The sequence below is a fragment of the Bombus vancouverensis genome, chromosome 9, assembly GCF_051014615.1.
Source record: "Bombus vancouverensis nearcticus chromosome 9, iyBomVanc1_principal, whole genome shotgun sequence".
Classification (NCBI taxonomy): domain Eukaryota; kingdom Metazoa; phylum Arthropoda; class Insecta; order Hymenoptera; family Apidae; genus Bombus; species Bombus vancouverensis.
In genome coordinates, this window is record NC_134919.1 from 8699309 (window position 1) to 8721535 (window position 22227).

The 22227-nt window shown below is 33.3% G+C and overlaps 1 protein-coding gene across 1 annotated transcript in view; it reads right to left on the reverse strand.

The window, feature by feature from the left end:
• Positions 1-22227, reverse strand: part of LOC117163404 (uncharacterized) — a 210616-nt gene that overhangs the window by 99882 nt on the left and 88507 nt on the right. Inside the window, exon 2 of the mRNA XM_033345647.2 lies at positions 7397-7605. Coding sequence (XP_033201538.1) covers positions 7397-7605 — 209 coding nt within the window. The remainder of the gene's footprint in view (positions 1-7396; positions 7606-22227) is intronic.

Below are 22227 nucleotides of genomic sequence, written 5' to 3' on the forward strand. Positions count from 1 at the left end.
GTGTGTGCAAAGTGAATGCAAATGGATATCAACTGCGGCAACACGTGTTATCGCCCACCGCCATCAGAACATTAAAATCCCTCGCTCTCTGCGATTAACAATAACTCGATTTACCTGGACCGGTTATAATACGAATTAAACTTCCGCACCGGATGCGATTGACTGACGAATTTATTCACGCGTCTCTTCGTCGTTCGTACGGGATTCGAGCACACGGTTCATTGCCTTTTTTTCGCGGCTCACCCGGATGAAAGACATCGGTGAACGCTTTATATAACCGGTATATTAAACTAAAATGTTGATTCGATTGACTCGCACTTTTTTTATTGTGCGAAAGTGTTACTTTGATACCAATTCTTCAATTTCTATGATTCTATTATTTTTCTATAATTTAGGTTGGTAATTTATATTTTTATCAATGCGGGATAATATGTTTCCAAGGTTTCCTTCAGACTGCACTTACTCGAAGCAATTAAGACATAGATTACTTTGCGTGTATAGCGAACAATTGTTAAGCCCATTTAAACTTATAATTTAGCATAATGAAAGTGAAATATCAAGAGACGAAATGAATTAACCTTAAATCTTTTTGGTGTATTTTATTGCAGAACATTTGAAATCCGACTTTCAGAGTGTACACATCAATTCAAAAGATCTTCCATGGTATTGCTGAACGTACCAACTTATGCAATACCATATATCATGTCTGTCAGGCATAAATATTGGATTTTCAGCGATTTTCTTTTCAAATTTTTCCCTGGTAAATCATTAATTTCTTACTTCTATGAATTATGTATGAAAATAGTTTTAGCTATAAGTATTAGTGATAATGAAGAATTTCATACGTTCGTAAAGACCATTTACGAAGATAATTGAAATTTTCAAAACGAAAATTTTTGTTCAAGTAATTAAAATTGTATCGAACTAATTTTGTTTGTCATATTTAAAATGGTATTTGTTTTTAGATTTACTGTATAATTAATGACAATAAAGGAAGAGACAATAGCATTTCACGTTACTAATATCAATTAGCAACTAAGCCTGGTCTATAGATATTGTTAATGTTACGTTAATCCGGTTTTAAAAATTTCTCTATTATTGTAGTAATAACGTACTGTTGTACAAACTGTCAATGAGATAAAATCATATAAATCGTCATTACACGTACAAATTTATTCAAAACGATTTTTTGCTAGCGAAATTCCTGTACGAATAAGCACGTATTCACTGACTATTAATACATAAATTAGTATTAATGATTATACCTCGAAACGGTTGCCGTTATTGGATGATTGGAATTCTCAAACAAAAGCGTATTATTTAAAGCGAACCACAAGCTCAATGAGAATTCAATTTGCTCGTTGCAATTTGCGTGCCGAATTAACAGTTTTGATAACGTTACTTAATCGGGCAACAATTGTTCTGTTATTAGTTTCTTAATGCTATTGTTGTTTTTTTTGTGTAATACCGTATATTCTATATTTATTCTATTTTATGAGATTGAAAATTATTGCGGTATTGTCCAAACTTCAATTTTAATTTCCTAAAATTACATTTAAGGTAATATAATACCACAACGTGCTTTAGTCAGTTAGAACCACAAGTTACCTATTAACAACATGCTGTGTGTATATTCCTTTGTATAATAAATCGAAGCTGAAAGCTTTTTGCTTAATATTGCAAAAATGGGAAAAACGTTCACGAATGTATAGACAACGTGACAAGCTTTCAAGTAATATAAATTGATTATTAGATGCTACTACTCTATGATTCAATCTGATAAGGTTAAACGCGTGACCCGAAGACAGTTGAGCATTGTTTATTTATATTAATTGATGTTAAAATAAAAAGTAATGTACAAAAATGATGCGGAAATCTTGAATAATAATTTTGCTTCCGCGCGAAAGATCTATACAAATTTTATACATACCTACATATAATCTAAAAATCTAAATTAATATTAGAGGAATCTTAAAAATATAATATTACAGACTCTTTTTTCGATGAAAAATATTCCGTACGAAGAAACAATGTCTTTGTAAATTGTAGAGTAATTACGAAGAATAGGATTTATATGTTATTAATTTGTGTTATATATATAGATTTGAAATTTTCACATAAACTTTTGTATTCGCTAGAGTAAGGAGCTTTTACGAAAATATACTATCACCGTAATACTCGGGCTTTATATATGTTACCTAAAATCGAACAATATCATTTCCAACGCAAAATGCATCTTACATATTTCATTTCCGAATATAAAATTTCACGACAACGATTTCACATATTTTTCCCCAATAGCGTAATAATCGATATCACTACTCTACATATCTCAAACATCCAGATATACCCTTCGAATTTGTTACCTCTAGAGACATTTATCATATCTCAAATCATTAGATATTTCCCCTTTACAGCTACTGTGAAATACATCAAAAAAAAAATTGATAAAATTTCTATGTATAAGAATAAAACATCTATATTTAAATTTATAAGTGACGATCGTAAGATTCCATCTAATGCAAGATTATTCAATGTTATATAATTAACATCACGTGTATATATAAAATACTGTACGTATATAAATATCGTATGCTCATAAGAATATTTTATGCTCGTATTGTAACTTTGTACTTTATGGAATTTTTACATCATTATCAAACATTTCTTTATACGTGGATAGAACGATTTGTGGAAACATCTCTGTGCTTAAACAATCAGAAGAGAAACAATTTCATTTAAGAAATCTGTCCTGTAACTAACACACAATGACAGTGAAATAAAAGAATGGCAGAAAATGTTGTCAGTAGTGGTAAAAGAGTCAGGAGTTAAACATTCGTCGTGTTCCCTTACAAATACAAAGAGCAAAACGTAAATGTTCGTCAAAGACCGTAACGCGCCAAAAGCACGGGTTCTTTTTTTCTTATTAAATGTTCCTCTGGTGATCGGGCAGCGTGAAGAGGCAACACTCGAGAAAATCGTCATCTTATCAGGAATTACCCCGCACTCGAGTAAATTGACTCGATGAAACGCGCGCGAAAGCCGAGACACCGGGAGCAAGATAGCAACGAAGGCGGGGCTGAAGCATCCCTAGGGAAAAGTGGCGGAGGATCGTTTCATCGGAAATGGGCAAGGCAAAATATGCATAATTAGCGGAATTTAAATAACGAAGCAAGAAGACATGCCGTAGAGTGAAGGAGACAGCGGTTGAAAGAGGAAGGGACAGAAAGGTGGCTTTTAACGAGGACGAAAGAAACGAATCCGAAGAAAGAGCACAGCTTTTTCCACCATTCCCTTGTTGATTTGTGTGCGTTAGAATGCACACGACAGATGCCACGGAAAAACTGTTCATTACACAGTTTCATGCTTCTTTTCGATGTTATTAAGCTGTTATTAGCGATCGAATATGTATAATCATTTTCTTGTGATCCGATTTTGCTTGAAGAATTTCCGGAAGAATTTTGTAAGATAAATTCTGATAAAAATTCTTAAGATAGTTCTTTATATTGCAACTGACGGAATCTTTGGTTTAGGATAGAAAAAATTAAGAAAGAGAGAACCTGTTATTTACTAAATTTACTTGACACGAAATATGCTTTCAAGTTTCTACGTTTATTCTCACTTACGTTCCTCAAGTCACTTATTTCAATTTGCTTTTTTCGAATTTGAGTAACTTGAATAATCTTGAACAAAATTTTTATACTTTGTCATAGTTACGAAAATTTGTAATTAATTGTTTACTTTTTCTATTAAAATATGGTTATAGTATACTTACAGTACAAATACAATTTTTTATGCATGTAATTATATATCTTTATTTTTCTAAAACAATATGTATATTATTAATATCACGTCTTTCGTGATTTCTACTTATACTAAAAACTAGTGTTCCATACTATGACAAAATGATATTTACATATATGCCCCTGTATATTTGTATGTTTCTGTTATTTCATTAAGTTTATCATAGTTCTAGTTATTGACTAAATTGTTAAAGAAAAAAATGTTTTCATCGTTAAATAATATTTTACTTCCAACTGATTTCCTAGTTCTGTCACTCTTTTATGAAAACCAACAATGTGATACACAAAACGATGTAATAGGTTATTGCCAGTAACATAATACCTTACGGCTTACAGTCATATCATTCTCAAAAAGTAATCCTTCCTTTCGACAAATATTGAAACAAATCTTCTATAAAGCTATCTCAGCGCACGATGCAGCCAGTAACGCGAAATGAGCGTTCTGACAAAACTTCTCTTCCAGTCGCAGTCACGATACATTTAAAACGTGTAAAAAACAATTTTTCCAGAACCATACGGATCCACTATGTGGCTCTATAAAAAAGAAAGAACTCGAACAAACAAATATACAAAAACAATAGACCACACATCGCTTGTTATATCAACGCTCGGACCTTTGCAAAAGAGAAAAATGGTTATCCACCTACAAAAAAAAGGAAGAAAAAACGAGAAAACAAAACCATTCGTTGCGACGACACAGTGTATAACAAGGTGAAAATTCGATGATACCGTTAAAATGAACGATATTTCATGGTAGAGTGTATCGAACGATACAACCTAACGATATTTCTTTCGCATTGAACAATGTTTTTCGTTCGGTGTCGACGAGCTTTTACTGACACGTGACGCAACCATTGCACATTACTGTCGGCTAGCGGGCAACTAAGGATAGATACAGACGCGTTATAACGATAAACGAAAAAGTGGTGCTTCTATACTCCCTGGGCTTCGTGTTAGGATTCATTCTTTTAGCTATAATGCGAACCGTTTATAAACCAAAATGTTTAACTCCACTTTTTGAAATTTTACTGCCAATATAATACTTGAGTATAATATTAGAATAATACTCAAGTCTCGGATACTTCATTGACACTATGTCTTCATAATTGCATCAATTTTATCGGTATATTATTTTATGGAGCTAACCGAGGTGACAAATGAGCGGCTCATGTCACACACACACACAAACTGTCATTGATCACCTACAGTATTATAAGCAATATTTCATTACGATTCACTATAACATAACATATCCGTAAAATGTTTCTATTCAATATATTCAAAACACAAATATTCGAGGAATTTAGTGATCTACTTTCGTTCGTTTTTTAAGTCTATCTCAGAGTTTACTATTATTTATATCGTCCTCCTGCGATCAATGAACTTAAGAAAGAAAATCACTTGTTTCTTGAGAATTGAATATTAATCGGATATTCCTGTGTAATGAAAATAGTGGAGTTGATTAGTACGACTTTCGAAAAGCTCAAATCATAAATTTACTAAGAATAATAAGTTACTATTATTGTACATAGAAAAATACAAAATAATGGTCTAAATTCAATTGATTGTTCGTTCAATGGGCAAAACATGGGACCGACAACAACCTAGGCTAGACGAGCTTGTTTTCAATTGCGTAAATGCGTACACACATAGCGGTTCTTCTGGAAACCTATGCGGCACGGAAACGCGTGGAGATTCGCGCGGAAATGTTCGAACGATGATAAAAGCGACCTGTTTTACGGAGATTACAGCGGTCAAGGATGCTGTTAACGAGCGTCGCCCGGCATCATGTGATAAAACCGCATATTTGGATCGTCCCTGGCCATCCGGAATGCTAATTCTACTTGACATTCATCGTTGTTTGTTGTTCCGACGATTGATGCAGGCACGGATGTCGCCTTTCCAAATTGCATCGCAAACAATGCATTGCTTTCCACGTTGATTCGCTTATTTTAGTCAAATCCTTTCGCGTCGAGTGTCCCTTGCGATAAGTTTTATCTAAAATTCGTTAATTTGCTTTTACTTCGTTTATTTGGACAATAAGGATTGTGTTGTCTGGTGTTTTTAGTTCAGCGTAAATCTTTGTGTACTATGTTTTTAGGTATTTCGAATCGCGTTAGTCTTTTTTTAGTTTGTTACTACCTTATATAGAGTCAAAATGAAATAATCTATGCTACGAAATTATCTATAAATGATTTTCTTGAAATTTTACATATTTGTAAACTCCTACATGAACCATCCATTACGGGTGTTGACTTTCCCACGCTTGAAGGAAGTACTTAACGAAACATATCGTGTGCTACAAAGTTTGATCAAAATAAAAATGTCAATATATATTTCATGTGATAGTAAAAATTCAAATTTCCAGTAAAATATTCTTTTTAAACCTTCAACGTCTTTGCCTTAATTTTTCTGCGTGTTTCATTTTCTAATATTGTAATTTCCTCGAATAAATATATCCAAATTTCATCAGGACAGGCTATGTAAGAAATTCATTCTATCGCGAAACGCAGAGAAAACTTTTAGTTTTCGAGTTATAAAATTGAACCGAAAGTTTAGGAGGTGGATAAAATATTCAAACTAGATAAACGTTTCTGGTAGGAAGTAATACTTCAATTTCATTAAAAACCCATCGTACATTATTAAATTGTTTAATCTGGACTTCTACACGTTCCTAATACTTTTACACGTGAAATTCTCATTCCATGGTTACAGTAATAACTGTATTTGCATATTAATATTCTATTTATTCATCTCATTCAATACCAAACTATTCACAGATGTTTAGAGTTACTCGATAATAGTGATAGAAATTCATAAATATTAATAATCTAATTATTTAATGATCTTTTACATGTATCATGCATAGTAGTTGAATAGGTGCATTAATCTTTTAATTGTTTGGCTTTATTCTCTTAAACATCTGCAACCGATACTTTTAGCAGCAGTTAAATGGTTAATTGATTCAAATTATTGCACACGATTGTTCTCACTTCACGATCAAAGCGATATTGTGAAAGAATATAATGCTGTCCAATACAATAGAAATCATAATTTTTAAGGAAAAGAGTAATCAAAGAAGTAAGTTCATAAATAAATTGCATAAATGACTTGAAATGCTACTAAATTTGCTAAAGTTGATTAATTAAAAAAATTTGTTCACATAGACCATCATGTTTATTATTTTTTTAAACAACGAAATAAATTCTGAAATTCTACTACGATACAATATTACATTATAACGCTATTCAAATTGCGGAATTGATATGTGTACTATCAATAAATTTCTTCATAGAATAATAAATATATACAGAATTTTCTTATCGATAACAGACATAATTGTTATAAAAGGTCCGAAATACTTTTTATTTATAAAAATACTCTCTGATAAATATTTTTATATAATGGTAAACATATACTAAGTATTTTTAGCAAAACCAAGCATTAAAACACGCTATAGTTTTAACTAATACAGATTCTATTATCTCTGTCCATGAATTGCTCTCGAGGAAATACCCTACTTCCACGGTATGATACGCGCTTACACGTAAAAGGTAGAAGAGGAAGAGAAAGAAAAGTGTATTGACACTTACGTCAACGTAAATTCCGGTAATGTTGAAGACTTTGGTAGCCGGTTCCTCGCTTGGTGTGTAACGGTAGAACTCGTGCCTGCCACGGTACCACTTGAGGGAGTAAAGAGGAGCCTCCTCGAGATCGTAATGGCAGCGCAGAATCACCTTCTGACCACGTTGCACTACCTCCGGAACTACTTCTAGGCTGACATCCCGCAGGCAGCTCGCACCTTTGTGGGAAATGAGAACAGGAACGGAGCATTAAGTCTAGTGTGCATCATTAGTCCGCTTTTACTCCTCGCGCCGGAGGTTGCACAGCACGCGTCAGCGAGAAATTGCAATTCCACCGAATGACAATTCCTCTCGCTTCCTCCGCCTAACGCATTCTGTCTTCCTCTATCTCAACCGTACACATCTACATCAACATACTATACATATGTACATACAAACACATTCAGACAGAAGCATACAATTTTTCTTCACGTTTTTCCTGTCATCCACCCCGCCACTTGAGCTACGCACTCTTACGATCAACGTACACAAGCTCACGAATGTATCCGAACACTTATGAACGCGTCTTATGTTATAATTTATAATATATTATGTTCGATATACGAAACATTTTAAAATTTCATTAGCGCTGTTATGAGACTCGACAATTACGACTATAGTAACAAAGTTTAAAACTATATATTTATATATAATTATATATAGCTATATATTTCCTAGAGATCAGAAAAGTTTTTAAATAGTCATTTATCCAATATATTAATGAACCGCAATATTTAGAGCATCCATCTTTACTAATTATTATGTGCTGAAAGTGGTTACTCTTGCTCTATTCTACATTTTTACTAAAAATATGAGTACGTTTATAGTAAATATCCTGCCATTTCTATATACATTTTCAAACTGGTTTCAAATTTAATTAATATATATATATACACATATATAATCACAAGAAATGTTTCGTCAGAATGTTAACAAAATTTCAACAAGTTTTACATAACATGTAAGACATGCATATAAAAATTTCCCATATTAAGTGTCCAATAGTTTCGTGAGCCAATGTACCACTTCCTTTCTCCCCCTCATTATCTCTTTCACCAGGTTTCTTCTCTTTCTCAAACACACATATATACCTCTCCCTTTTCTGTATTTTTTCGCTGACGTTCCGTTCACTTGGATTATCGACGATTCGACCTATTAAAGCCCCGAGGAATTGAACTGTATACGTCATTCATATTAAAACAGAATCGAGCTTTTGCTTGCTTCTTGATGTCTCTGCAGGATGAGACCTCTTATTACGTGCTAGCTGCCGGCTACACGGAAGTAGGTAGACGTCGCTCGAGCCCTCGCGAATAGGGACGAAACTCTGTGGGCTGGTTTTACCCCTCAGGAAACGTGAAAAACATCCAACTGATATTTTAGCTGGCCGCATTATGTTTTCCACGGAAATCAAGCCCTGTGTGCTTTTGCCACGGAAAGGGGACACTGGCGCGACCTACCTCAGGGATTAACTGGTGCATGTTGTTGCCTCGTGCTTACGTTTGCTTTGCGAACGATTGAAGAACGGTTATTAGACAAAAGGTATATGCAAAAATATATAGTGCAAGGAAAAAAATATATTTTATGGACCATCGTTAAAATTGCTAGATGTACACTACCTTGAATCTGTGAAAAATTATGAATTAGTGATTTTTCATACGAATTAGTCTGGTAGTTTTATAGAATATTTTGTACAGCTTCTTACTTCCAAAAATCGTTTTATGTTTCTTTTAATAATGTAGCAGTGCCATGACACATTGAATTTTATACTATACTGACTATATATACCAATTCCATCATGGGCTTAATATAAAGTTTTGGAGATACGTGCCTGTGTGCCATACTTTACGTAAGCTAGAATTCATATAGCCACAACAACGAAACTTTCTACTAGTAAAATAGTAAAATAGTATAGAATATTTTTATCACGTCAATCACACAGAATTGTCTTTTAGCCAACTACCAGTCTCAAGTTACGTTCACTCAGCAATAATTTATGGGAAACGTTGGTAGGAAATCGAAAAAGCTTCTTTTTACAAAAAGTTCCAAATGGAAAACTCGATGCTCTTCTCTGTTGATCACGTGACTAGAATGAAACACTATAAAAGTTGAAATTTCTTTCTCGACGTAGAATAAAAGTTTTCTAGCGTAACTAAAATAAACTTTAGTCCACTCTCCTACTGTTTTTTATTACGAGCTCCCAACACCGAATTCGACACGAAGAATACATTTTCATGAGTTTTTAAATTATCTATATTTGTTACCCACGTCGTTATTAATTTTCCGGTTAGATTTGCTTACTTTTTGTGATTTTATAGAACGGAATGTTAACGCTTGTAGAAACAATTTGTATCGCTATGCTAGTATACGACTGTTGTAAAAGTTAACGCGAAAATACAAGTTTTATCGTCTACGGGCTATCAAGTGTAATTCGAAAATGTTTTGTAAAATGCATTCCCAGTACTCATGGTTGCCTCAATATGTGATTTATAATGTAAACTGCGCACTGCTGCAATCGTGCCGCAAAATATTTCATCGATTTTGTGTCACTCGATTACACGTCAACAAATAAATACTAACGCGCCTGGTGTTATAGAGATTTCGACAACTTTAAAGGTATGAAAAGTGTATTTCGTGTATGGTCAAACTAAAAAGTGGAATTATGAACCAGAGAATCAGCTTTTTATGGCAGATTCGTTTTAATTTTTCCACCATCGAAATTCTCTTATGCGAGATCACGTATTGTTACGAATAAAATGACGTGGCGGTTAAATTGGCAGATTAAATTTAGATATTATTCATACAGCATTAACAAATATTTCACCTTCTTCTTTTCTTTCTTTTATAATATTTAATTTGTTGAGAGTGATCAACGAACACTAAGTAGGTACACAGTAGTATTCTACGTTTTTGAAGAAATATTTTTCATCAGATTCGACTGTTTCTTCTCATATCACGCATACCAATGAGAGAGTATGTAATTAAAATTTACTTCGTGTACGCACGCTTTCAGGACAGAAAAATAATGTAGAAAATTAAATGTTTCAGTTACTTTATATTATTTGTTAATTATATTGTGATTGTATATGAATTGAGATAGAAATAATCCTGTGTTATATTCTGTGATATTTAAGATTAAAAGGCTAGATGTGTGTATAATAATAATATGAGAACCATAGATTGCCATTTCATTCCAGGTAATTCTGATTCGAATTATTATGTAAATATAAGCAAAGAAAAATATAAAAATTAAGAGAACGTGGTTTTCCTTTATACTCTATGCTCTTATAGGCACCAATTACAGTTTTTCTGAAAAAATCTTTTAAAAGAGAAAATATACATCCTACGAGAGCAGAATAAGGCACACCGCTCAATTATAAATTCGTAATTACTATTACAGAAGTAGCATATCGCTTGGAAATTTCTACATATTTCATGCACAAGCATATATGAAATGCAATTTCTGATGAATTAAAATTTTATTCCAAATGACGATCAATTTCCTAGATTTTCGAGATTTCTTTTATCGAGATTTCATCGATACTAATGCTTATCATTTAACATTTTATTAGATTCAGAAACTTCCATTAAGTTTTATTGAGAAAAAAAATGTACAGATTCCGAAACGTATTTCATAGGGACGGGAGAAACAGATATGAAGTAACATCTTTTAGAAATTATTCAACATTTAACGTTCACGCAGTTTCATCGACGTTAGTGTCTAGCGACATTTGCCGCAGCAAGTATAGGGAAAATAAATGAAAATTCCTTGCGCACAAAAGCCAAAAGCTGCGAAGTTGGAGGAGCATTTCCTCCTTTCATTTCAAACTGAAAGGAATTCTAGGAAATGTAGACAGGTACCTACATGGCGTATGTTGAAAGTTTCTGGAGACTGCTTTTGAGGATTGCGATGTTCTCAATCTTCGTTTGCTTTCTCTTGGTTTCTTTTTTTTTCTTTTTTTTTTGTTGGCTTATTCGATGCACGAAAAGATAGCTTGGAAACCGAATCTATTTGCAGACCACAATGTGAGATATCGATAGGTACGCATATATATGTACACAGTACGATTCTTGCAAATTTCGGTAAAATAAGTTTGTAATTTCTATAAGAATATTGTATCACTTGAACTTATAGAAATTACTTTTTTTGGAATGTAAATAAAATTCTGTGTTTTTAGCTTCAAAATTTACTACAAATTATGTTAAATTCAGATACATTATCACTCTTAGCGCGTTTACAGTCCTAAAATATAATTTTAGTGATTTGAGTATTCTTAATTTTTATCATTTACTATTCTGGTTTTATTAAAACATGACAACTAGCAATACGTACGGTGACATTCAATAAAATGCAATTAGTACGATAGTTCTTGAAGTTGTTGAAAAAATTTGTTCGATCTTTAGTCACATATCGTACAAGTAAAAGTATCAGATTCTTCAAAGGAGATTTAAACTGTTTAGTCAGACAGTTACTGCGATGTGATTTGTAGGCGTGTCTGGTTTGAAAGCCTATATCACATAAAAGTGTCAGAAATATCTGATACTTTCACACACGTAACTATTAGATATAAGAGTATAGTAAATCTTCTTAACAATTTCAATAATTTATTGAACTAAAATGGAGAGAAAAGACGATTTGTTCACATATGGAATATAAAATTAAAAACACAGAGTCTTTCATATATAACAAAATTAATTGTCTAATACAACAAAAATCTTCACATTTTTCTCAATCAGTTTTGCGATAGTAGTGTATCGTAAACGAACAAGCTATTAGAGACTATTTTTCTCTTCTGAATTCGAGAATAGTTAAACAAATTCAGTCGTAGGATTCACATTCGTTAATAGTAGTTGCCGCAAACACGGTTACCTCTCTCTTTGTCGAAGTTCCAGTGTTTCTCTAACGGACAAAGACTTCTATTTACCATTTCATTCTGATATTTCCAGCGAACAGTGCACCTGCGAACGCGCACTAAGCAAACTAAGCTTCAATTCCTGACCGCGAAAGACCGCTATCAGAATTGCAGAATCCAGTTAGCTTTGCCTCTGCGTGTTCTTTTTCACCTCTCTACTGCATTGTAAACAATTTTTATTCGCTAAGTTAATGCTGTTTAACATAACTATCATAAAATCACACGCTTACCGAAAGGATTTGTTTTTCAACGAATTATATACGAATATTAGTATTAAATACTGTCAATAGCGAAATATTATAGAAAGAATATGATTTTTTAAATAGATTCCTTTTTAAAAATACCCCAATTCTACATTAATTTGTAAGTAATAACTTTATGGACCTTTGTCATATATCTTTTGATTGTCTTAAAAAAATAAAATCTTGCCTGAAAAATTATAATGAAGAATTATATTTTATACAACGATACTACAATTTACAGGCTATTCTACGTAATTTATTAATCCTTGGTGTGTGACAGCTCTTTATAAATCGTTAGAAGGTCTATCGAATTCAAATTACTTTGAAAGTAAATCCCAATATAAATGCACCTATTATACCTTAGTCGCCGATGCGAACTTATAACCCATACTTTTCGCACATGATATCAATTGCTTTAATTCTCCTTATTTTAAATATCAATCAACTATATCAAACATATCTATTTCGTCTTTACAGTCCACAATCGTTTCATAGAATGGGAATGCGCAATTATTTTCTACTAGATAAATATTTATCATGTGTTTTCATTCTATTTCACATTTAAAAATCCGGGTTGGACGCCAATAGCGGGGCTGTATTCTTCCATCTGGTCGGATAGGTTTATGGAAGCTGACTGCTTTTAACTGAGATAATTAAAATCACGCAATTTCCAGTCTTATCTAAATTTTCAGCGTGCAGAATGGCTATTCGACGTTTCATGCGCGATAAATTTTACGTCGACTGGGCCCACAGTTCATTTCTGACATTTTCATCCAATCCGAAAGCCCTGCCATGAAACAAATCGATCAATTACAGCTTTCATTCCTTTCTTTTTTTATCACAGGATGTTCACGCTGGTGTGCTCGAGCGTCGGTTTACAACGACGATACAACCGCGAACATGGTTTACGCAAATTAAACGGCACACCAAGCTCCAAACTATAATCAGAATTGCAAAATTCCTTCCGCGGAAACAGCAGAGAAGAATATTGCCTGGTTTTCTTCCTCCGCGATATATTTTACAAGTCTGCATGCATCTGATGCCGTAAATAAACGCGCGTATACGTCACGCCACGAGCCACGTTTTATTAGGTTGTAATACGTTGAAAACGTTCGTTTCTTTATGTCGAACCCTGGAAACATCTGGTCTCTTTCGAATAAAACAATGTCGATCATGGAAATATTCATGTGGCGTGGTGTTTCTGTCGAAAAGTTAAGAGACTTTGAATTTCGATTCAACGGTCATTTCGTCCATATTTGGGTTAGAGAAGTTCTATGGTGCCATTCAAAGTGATAGAAATCGATATTTGATTGAATTTTATGGGATAAAATTGTATGTTTACGGATATTCAGCTTTTACCTATGATATTAATAGCAATCGAGGGTGATATTAGTAGAATTAATTCTATATATACGTATGATATTAATATCAAAATGTTAATATGAATAATGAATAATAAAATGGTTTCAATCGAACCGAGCTCTCATATAGGCGATGTGTCGATATTGTTTAGTTATAGTGATTATTACACTGCGTATATTTATGCGTTTATGGCAAATATGAATGTAATCAAGTACAAAAATGTGCGCAAATGCAAAATTATATAAAATGTGGAAAGTAAATTATTATGATTATATTACATTACAATATTACATTATTGCATTTAGAGAATAAAACATTCTTTCACCGAAGTTAAAATTCCTTATCTGCATTTGTAAATTTTAAATCACTCTATTAGGAAGGACATTAACCTCTCACAACTTTCTTAAACTTAAGATGTCTACAAGTTAGAATTCGCTAACTAGAATTTACATTTGATTAATTTTTCTGCTATTTCTTAGCCCGTATTTATAACATTATAGAGAGGTATCTTAAAATCGTGTAAACAATTATTAATTATCAACCTAGCTAACTAACATCGTTTCCAGACGCTAAAATATTTATACGAATAGCTAGTCTATTTATACTTTTTACTGCTTATTCTTCCGGAAATACAAAATCAAACAGAAGACAAGAAAAACTAACAGAAATTCACTAACAATCCGTCCATAAATTATAGATTTTACTTCTCGGCAAAAAGATGAAAAGATAATCTTCTTTCTGCCAGCCATTTTCGATCGCAGGGATGTATCAAGCGTATTAGTACGCTTCAACCAAAGCACAAAACAAGCGCAACGCTGAGCACGATGAACGTCGGTTTTTCTAGCTGCAATTTCGCAAAAAAATCTTCTCTATCTGCCGGTCTACGGACAGAAAGCGGAAGTACGAGTGGAAGATTCGATCGTACCCAGAGGAATTCGATACTATACGAGCGGCTTATTGTCGTTCCACAGGACTGAACTTTCGACTTTGAGACTGGCGCGACGCTAGTCGCAGTGAATCAAGCGGAAGTAACAAACAGATTTAGCATCGTGGCCCCATATTGGCTAGCACATGTTGAAAAAGCACGGTTTTTCGTGTATGTCACAAACACTGGCGCACAAGGGACAAGTTAACGAATTCCTTGAGTTATTACGGGAAGTTTGGCGGTTCGATCGAAAGGGGCCAACAATGGCCGTGCCGCGACGCCATCGCGATTTTTCACGTGTACACGTTTCCGCGCTGAGGAACTCGCCGACTCCACCCGACGATTCCATAATCGCCAACAAAACAGACGACAGTTTTTTATACGGCAAGATGTATCATATTGTTTCGAAAGAAAACTTTTGTACACGTAGTAGAGTTTTAGTACCCTGCGCAAGTGTCAGATTGGATGGGGAAAGTTTGAACCTTCGGTTGTGTCGCGTTGATCGCGTTACGAATAGAAGCGTAATACGTAAGAAGAAACGAGCTAGCTATTTGTTAAATCGGCTAACTTCACAGAACAGAAAGTAGAAGAAATTGATGAAATTATATTACGAGTGTTTAACCACTTTGGCCTATGAATGGCGTATTATATGATACGTGCATTATTAGCTTATTTTATACGTAATGTGTGAACTGTGAAGGATTGTGTATTTATGAAAGAATATACCAAATGTTTTGAAATATACAAAAATATATGTACAAAATATCTAAAGTGATGTACCTAACATATATATTACAAATGCTTGTATTCACATTTCTCTGGCTACAATTAAAACTGAAACTCCAAGCTAGACCGTGGTGTATTATGCCCGCATTTTTATATATAATAGTGTATATTTGTACTTTTAAATCTCCCTTAATATCTTAAATAATTGCAGTCCGCTGTTATAATAATTAATATGTAAAATGAGCTTTCATTTTAGATTCCATTTCTTCAGTTGTGTCAATAAAAATATAAGATTGCATAATTACGCACGGTTTTTGTAAAAATATCGCTTCCGAAGCTCTGTTTCAATAAAAAAAAAAAAGACTGGTAGTATTTACAATTGCTCTTAACCGATAATGCAAGGTGATAAAGGATAAAGGGGTTCTAAGACAAGGGGTTCCTTAGCGGCTGACAGTTCTCATCGAGAGGATTCGATGTAGGATTTACATTCGTATTTAGAGAGCTCGATATTATAAGAAAATCTCTTCGTACCACATTGAATGCAAACAGATTGGATCGGTTTGGATTTTTCCAGTGTCAGGGATTAAATTTCTCGAAGTATCTTGTAGAGGTGTTCCTTTGCGCTTGTGCATAGCTAATCGAATACATACTGAAATGATAGTCGTATATGTTCGTTATAAATGCTAAAAGATATATAAATTTCTTGTACATTTAAATCTTGATTTAATATGTAGTACATATCAGAAAATTGATGATTAAGTAATATACACATTTACGTGCATTAATGTATATGAATGATTTAAATGAAGAACAGGTATTGTCCATTAATTATTTGTTTAAACATTGTAATCACAATATGCAATATTATATCGTGAAATCTATGTTTAAATGAGAATAAAAGATACTAAAAAGTTTACTATTTTACAATAAACATTTAAGTCATTTACGGTCATATCTAAATATACGAGACAGAATAGTGAAACGACGATCAACATTTTAGAAAGTCTACCAGCGCCGGGAATTTATTTTATATTTTCTTCAGAAGAATGCCATGATCTTTAAAACGGACTGCAGTGACAGTGAGATTAAAGCGCAGTACGATCTTCTGAACCTGATAGGATTACAGAGATGAACAAAAAGCATCAGTACGATGGAACTTCTGAAACAGAATCGTGTAGATGGTAGGACGAAAAAAATCATATACGCGCAAGATAGCTATTCCATTTATTAATTTTAGAAAATAAATAATCCATCTGAAAGACGAAACTATTTCCTATATTCTATTTTACAGAATTCAATTTAATTCTAGTACATTACTTCATTGAAAATTTTATATCTTATTTATCCATTCTTTAGATTCAACTACGTTAAAACTACGTTATTTACGTCTAAAACCAAAAAATAGCGTACATAATACGTTCCTAAACTAGTTTTGATGTTATTAATGGTAAAACAGTTTTACATTGCGTTTCTTTCTAACGAGAAAACATGCAATACTATCTTCTAATTACTCGCAACTGAAAAGCTTTTCTACGGTTTAAACTTATACCATTTTAAAAGCACAGAAAAAAGTATAAAGAAAAGTTTCTTTTTAAGATATATATCGCTCTAGCTTCCGTTTCTTTTTAACTACTATGCTGCCGATGACTTAAGAAAAAAATATGCCAAATGAGAACTTCAAACAGAGAATTAGAATGCAAAAAAGATTACAAAGTTCAAATTTCTTCCTTATTTTCTCGTTTCATTAAAGAAACGTTATGTTTAAATGTTTTCAACGTTCTAAAAGCTCCTGAAAACACATTTAAACGTTTCTTTTATTATAAGAGAGATATTTAATATAAAAGGAACAGCGTTTCCACGATACCGTTTTGATATATAGACGAAGTTGAAGAGTAAATTTACATTGAGATTTTATCTACAAGTGAACAGGGCTCTCTTATTGATATCGACGTTGAAAATAGACTGAAAAAGTGCATTAAAATAAAAAACAGAAAAACGAGTGTGAAAGGGAGCGGTTAAAAATAGGAAAAAAATACGAGATAAAACGAACTGGAAACAAGTGTGTATATGAGAGCAACACATGGATAGGCAAATGAAAATGTAGTGACGGTCGACTGCTCGTTCGGACATCTAAAATTCCGGAAAATAGCGTAATTACACGAAAACCGAAAAACTCATTACTTCGCCAATGACTCGATATAAAATGTACAGTGAGAAAAAAGCGGCACGGACAATAATTCTCGCGGTCTAAATACGTTAAAACGATTTATTTTTTGCCTTACAGAACACAGAAGGACTATCTAATTCAGTTTAATATTCGATACACACGATTTATATGAAATCTTTTTTGTGGTTACGAGGCAAATTAGAAATTCCAAATACATTACTCCACTGAATCATTTGGTTACAGCCTTTCAAAAATTGATAGAGAACATAAACGTAATATACCGAAAAACTATCTCTTCGTGAACATTCTAATCGCCACAAAAAAAATTCTTTCTCTATATGCTTCATAATCGATGAATAAAAAGAAAATATTCATTTAAAATGATGGATTCCTTTTAAAGAACACAAAGAACAGAATGCTCAATGAACCTAACACTCACTCACTTACATGTATATTTCAATCGAATCCAGTTTACAATTTCACCAGACAACCGCACGTATCCGAATCGTGTCGTACGAATTCCCCTATCGCGATTCTTCTACGTACCATCATTCTGGTGGGATGCTCGAACGTGCGGAAACAAACGTCTACGACGTATGCTCTTTATCAAGGTGACAGAAGCAGCGTCCGGAACCGGGAGTCTCTCAATGAAACATTCCTTTCCCTAGCTCGACGAAGGCCACTTAAATGCAAAAAAGGAGCACAAAGAGCATAACTATCTCTCAGCTGCGGTACGCACATGTGTCTCCAGACCAGCGGAATTCAAGTTTAATGAACGTTAACGATGCACCGGCTATAGTGAAAAATGTATAGGGTTCCCGCATCCCGTTCAGTTTCTTTTTCCCTTTCGATCCGGTAACACGGTATCGCTTTATTGCTTTTCGAGAATGCGGAACACGTACTGCAAAGGGGATAATATCGTTGCTCGCAAAACGAGTGCCAATTGAATCTGAACCACTGATAAGTGACGATAGCGGCCTGTTTCCTCGTCCTTTGCGAACCATTAACGTCGATGCGGCAACGCGCGGTCTGTTAACGCCCGTTTAAAATTGACCATGCGAAAAATTAGGACATTCTTCTTTTAGGTATATCCTCTCAAAGTAAGCGTACAACCGTGCTATTGGACATTGTTGAAACACGGTGCTTTTTTAGCACATGGAATGTTTGCAATTTTTCGACCATGATAAAGTTACATGGATCGTGGTGTTGATTTTATGCGATTTAAAAGTCTGTAGATTTTATATACTGTACGTGTACCATGAGGAAGAAATAGTGGATAGTTTCTATGTATATGGTGGGATATAATAAAAACACGAACAAACCTGTGATGCGTTACAATTCATAGAGGAAACAAAATTAATCAATCAACTTATAAATATGCAAATAATCATATGTAACTACATAGAAAGGATATCTATATATATATATATATATAGATATCCTTTATATATATATATATATATATATATATATAATTGTCATATATAGAATATTTCATTTTAATTAAGACACGTCGCGTATTTAAATACTTATACTACAAAGGGTAGTGTTCATTTAAAAAAATGTAGAATAGAAAATATTGTCGTTTAATCTACTTTTTTTCGTCTAACATGAATCTGATTAAAAATCAACATATATCGCAATACGTTTTAATCTTCTCCATATTTAAAATAAACCCTGTCTATCGCTAACATAAGTTACACTGGAACTAGTAGGAAACTAAACAATTATAATAATAAATAAAGTGATAAATATTTCAAGTTAATGTTTAGATCAAAATTTAATCAAAAATATTCCACTTCCACTTCAGATGAAATTAAGCCAACCACTGCATGTAGACTAACAATTAATTTCAATTCAGTCCAAAATGTTATAGTCCAAGACTGCTCTTCTAAACCAATCTACTCCACATACATACCTATTCCATTCCCGCATATCTGCAAATATACTCCATTTCATTCGCTGCAAACGTTCATACAAAATTGTCTCTTGTACGTAGGAATCATGCAGTGAATCGACGATTATATCAAGGTATAATCGTGCATTAATATTAAACTTTGCGAAGTATTCTTGCTATCTTATTTCCAGGATCTTGTAATATAGCAACGCGATAGAACTCGCAGCCTCCATGGCTGAAACTGATTTCGCGACGGCGTAAAGAAGCCGGTACGTATATCCAAGAGAAGTTAATGTTACTCGTAAGATTACTTATGGCATCAGATTAGTCGGAACAGAGAGCGTCGCAATTTCCCTTCTCATTCTCGTTTCATTTCGCCGCACATTTTCACATTTGCATGTGGAAGAGCGTTCGCGCTATTTTCCTCGATTCTTTCGGAAAAACCTGGCCAACTTTCAACTTCGCTGAAAGTTTCTGGAGTTCAGGCTGCAGGTTATAGTCTGGTGGAAAAATTATTTTCAAAGCGACGAGGTCGTCTATTGTCGGCGAAAACATTCGCGACAGCGAGTTTTCATTAGCGAGTGTGCTCGATAAAAAGTCACTCTCCGTTCAGTCTTTCGTCGATGAAGCAACTAATTAACAATCAGAATAACTACCGTGGTGAAACACGATGACAATGGTGGCGGGCTGGTTCGCGCGCGGAACTCGATAAGTTTTCGTGATTTACGAGAAAGAAAAATCACCGATCGTGCACTGTTACGCTATGAAGATCATCATTGTGGCAACTTGTAACCATAATTACAAATAGAACATAAAGAATTTCTATCCGACAGGATAAAGAATGGGTTGTGACAGTGTTCGAACGCTTGTGGATACTTTTTATGAATATATCACGTGTCTCATATGAAACATTCTAATTTTAAAAAAATTCATTGATTTATAGAAATTATTTCGATTAAACGCATACTTTCTTGAAGAAGCTCTAAAAAGATGATTTGTTAGTTGAAGATTTTATACATCTTGGAAAAGAACGCTTCGGAAAGGACAATTCGGACGAGATGAAGAAAATGGAAGAAATTAATTGCATGGAAATAATAAAAGAAACTACATTGTTGGAGAAGTATAATTATTTTATCGTTGACTTTGTTGCTTTGTTTTTACTTCGAAGTTGTACAGAAGAGCTCAAGCTAAACGCGAGCATTCTTTCGAGGACTCGTTTAACGATTTTAAAATGACTTTGAGATTGAAAATTCATTTACGGTGCTTTTCTTCAGGCTTTGCAAAGGAACGCGTAATGGAAACTGCGCCAGCGAAGGGGGGAAATATGAAAACTAAAATTCGTGCTTTGTAATATCAAAGACGTGCCGAGAATATGTATTAAGCAATGTTTTCCCAACTTACCATACAATAACCATACAAATTTCTGTACGTACAAAAGAGATCATTTTTTATGTTTGTTACAATAAAAATAAGTTTTTATTTCCAAGTACGCAACTTCCACTTAACTGTAATAATTTATATGGGAAAAGTTACTCTACAAAACGAAAGACTTTTAAAAACCGCTCAAAATCTACAATTTCGAAAACTGAATTTAAGAAATTTCGATATAGTAGCTCCACTGAAAAATGCAAATTTTCGGAAATTTCAGTTTCACTGAACTTTAAAGCAGAAATCAGATATCTTGAAAATTGATCTGTTGTATATTCCAAGTACTTTCCTTTCCTTAAGGGAAAGTAGGGAAAAACAGAAGTCAAGAGATCTGTTTTGGTATTTCTTCCGAAATTTGCATATTCGTTGTACAAATCTGTCACAAAGACGGAGATGTTCTTCCTATTTTCAACTTGGAAACTCGAGAAGCCTTAACTTTCGGAATAGTTTCAGGTTGAAAGAACTTTGTGAATTTAGGATACATCGATTGCTATTAAATAGCAGGAAGAAACTCGAGATCATCTAAGTTCTGACGAAAATTTTGACTTGAGCTACGTACAATGAAGAACTGGGATGAAAGGGCTGTATAAATTTCAAGTCCTAGGAACAATAAAAGCAACGTTTCCCTTTCCCTTAAAATAAACTTAAGAAAATAATATATAATTTCATTTCTTATATTTTACCGTTAGAAAAAATTGATTGAAAGAAGAAACTGTCAGAGTTTCCCACATATCGTCTAATCAAGCAAAAAAATAAAAAAATCTCAGAGTTAAAATTCAGAACCACAAAAATTGACAGAAATTAATAAAATGTATTTTGATCATGAAATTTGGTATCTACAAATTTTTATTTTTATGCCTATTTTTATGCCAAATTTAATTTTATGAAAACAATCGTTATATACCCACTTTGTCACATACTTCTACATTTTCAATTTTAACATTCTTAATTTTATAAATCCTTGAATCTAATTTCGTAAATTCATGACGTATATAGTGTACAGTGATGTATAATGTATTTATAACTTTGACTAATGTATTTATAAGTAATTTAATGAAATTAAGAGGGATATTGCAGAAAAAATTACGTTGTTGTTGATGAAATACATCGATCATTGGAGACTGTGTAATTTTGCCCTTTTTAT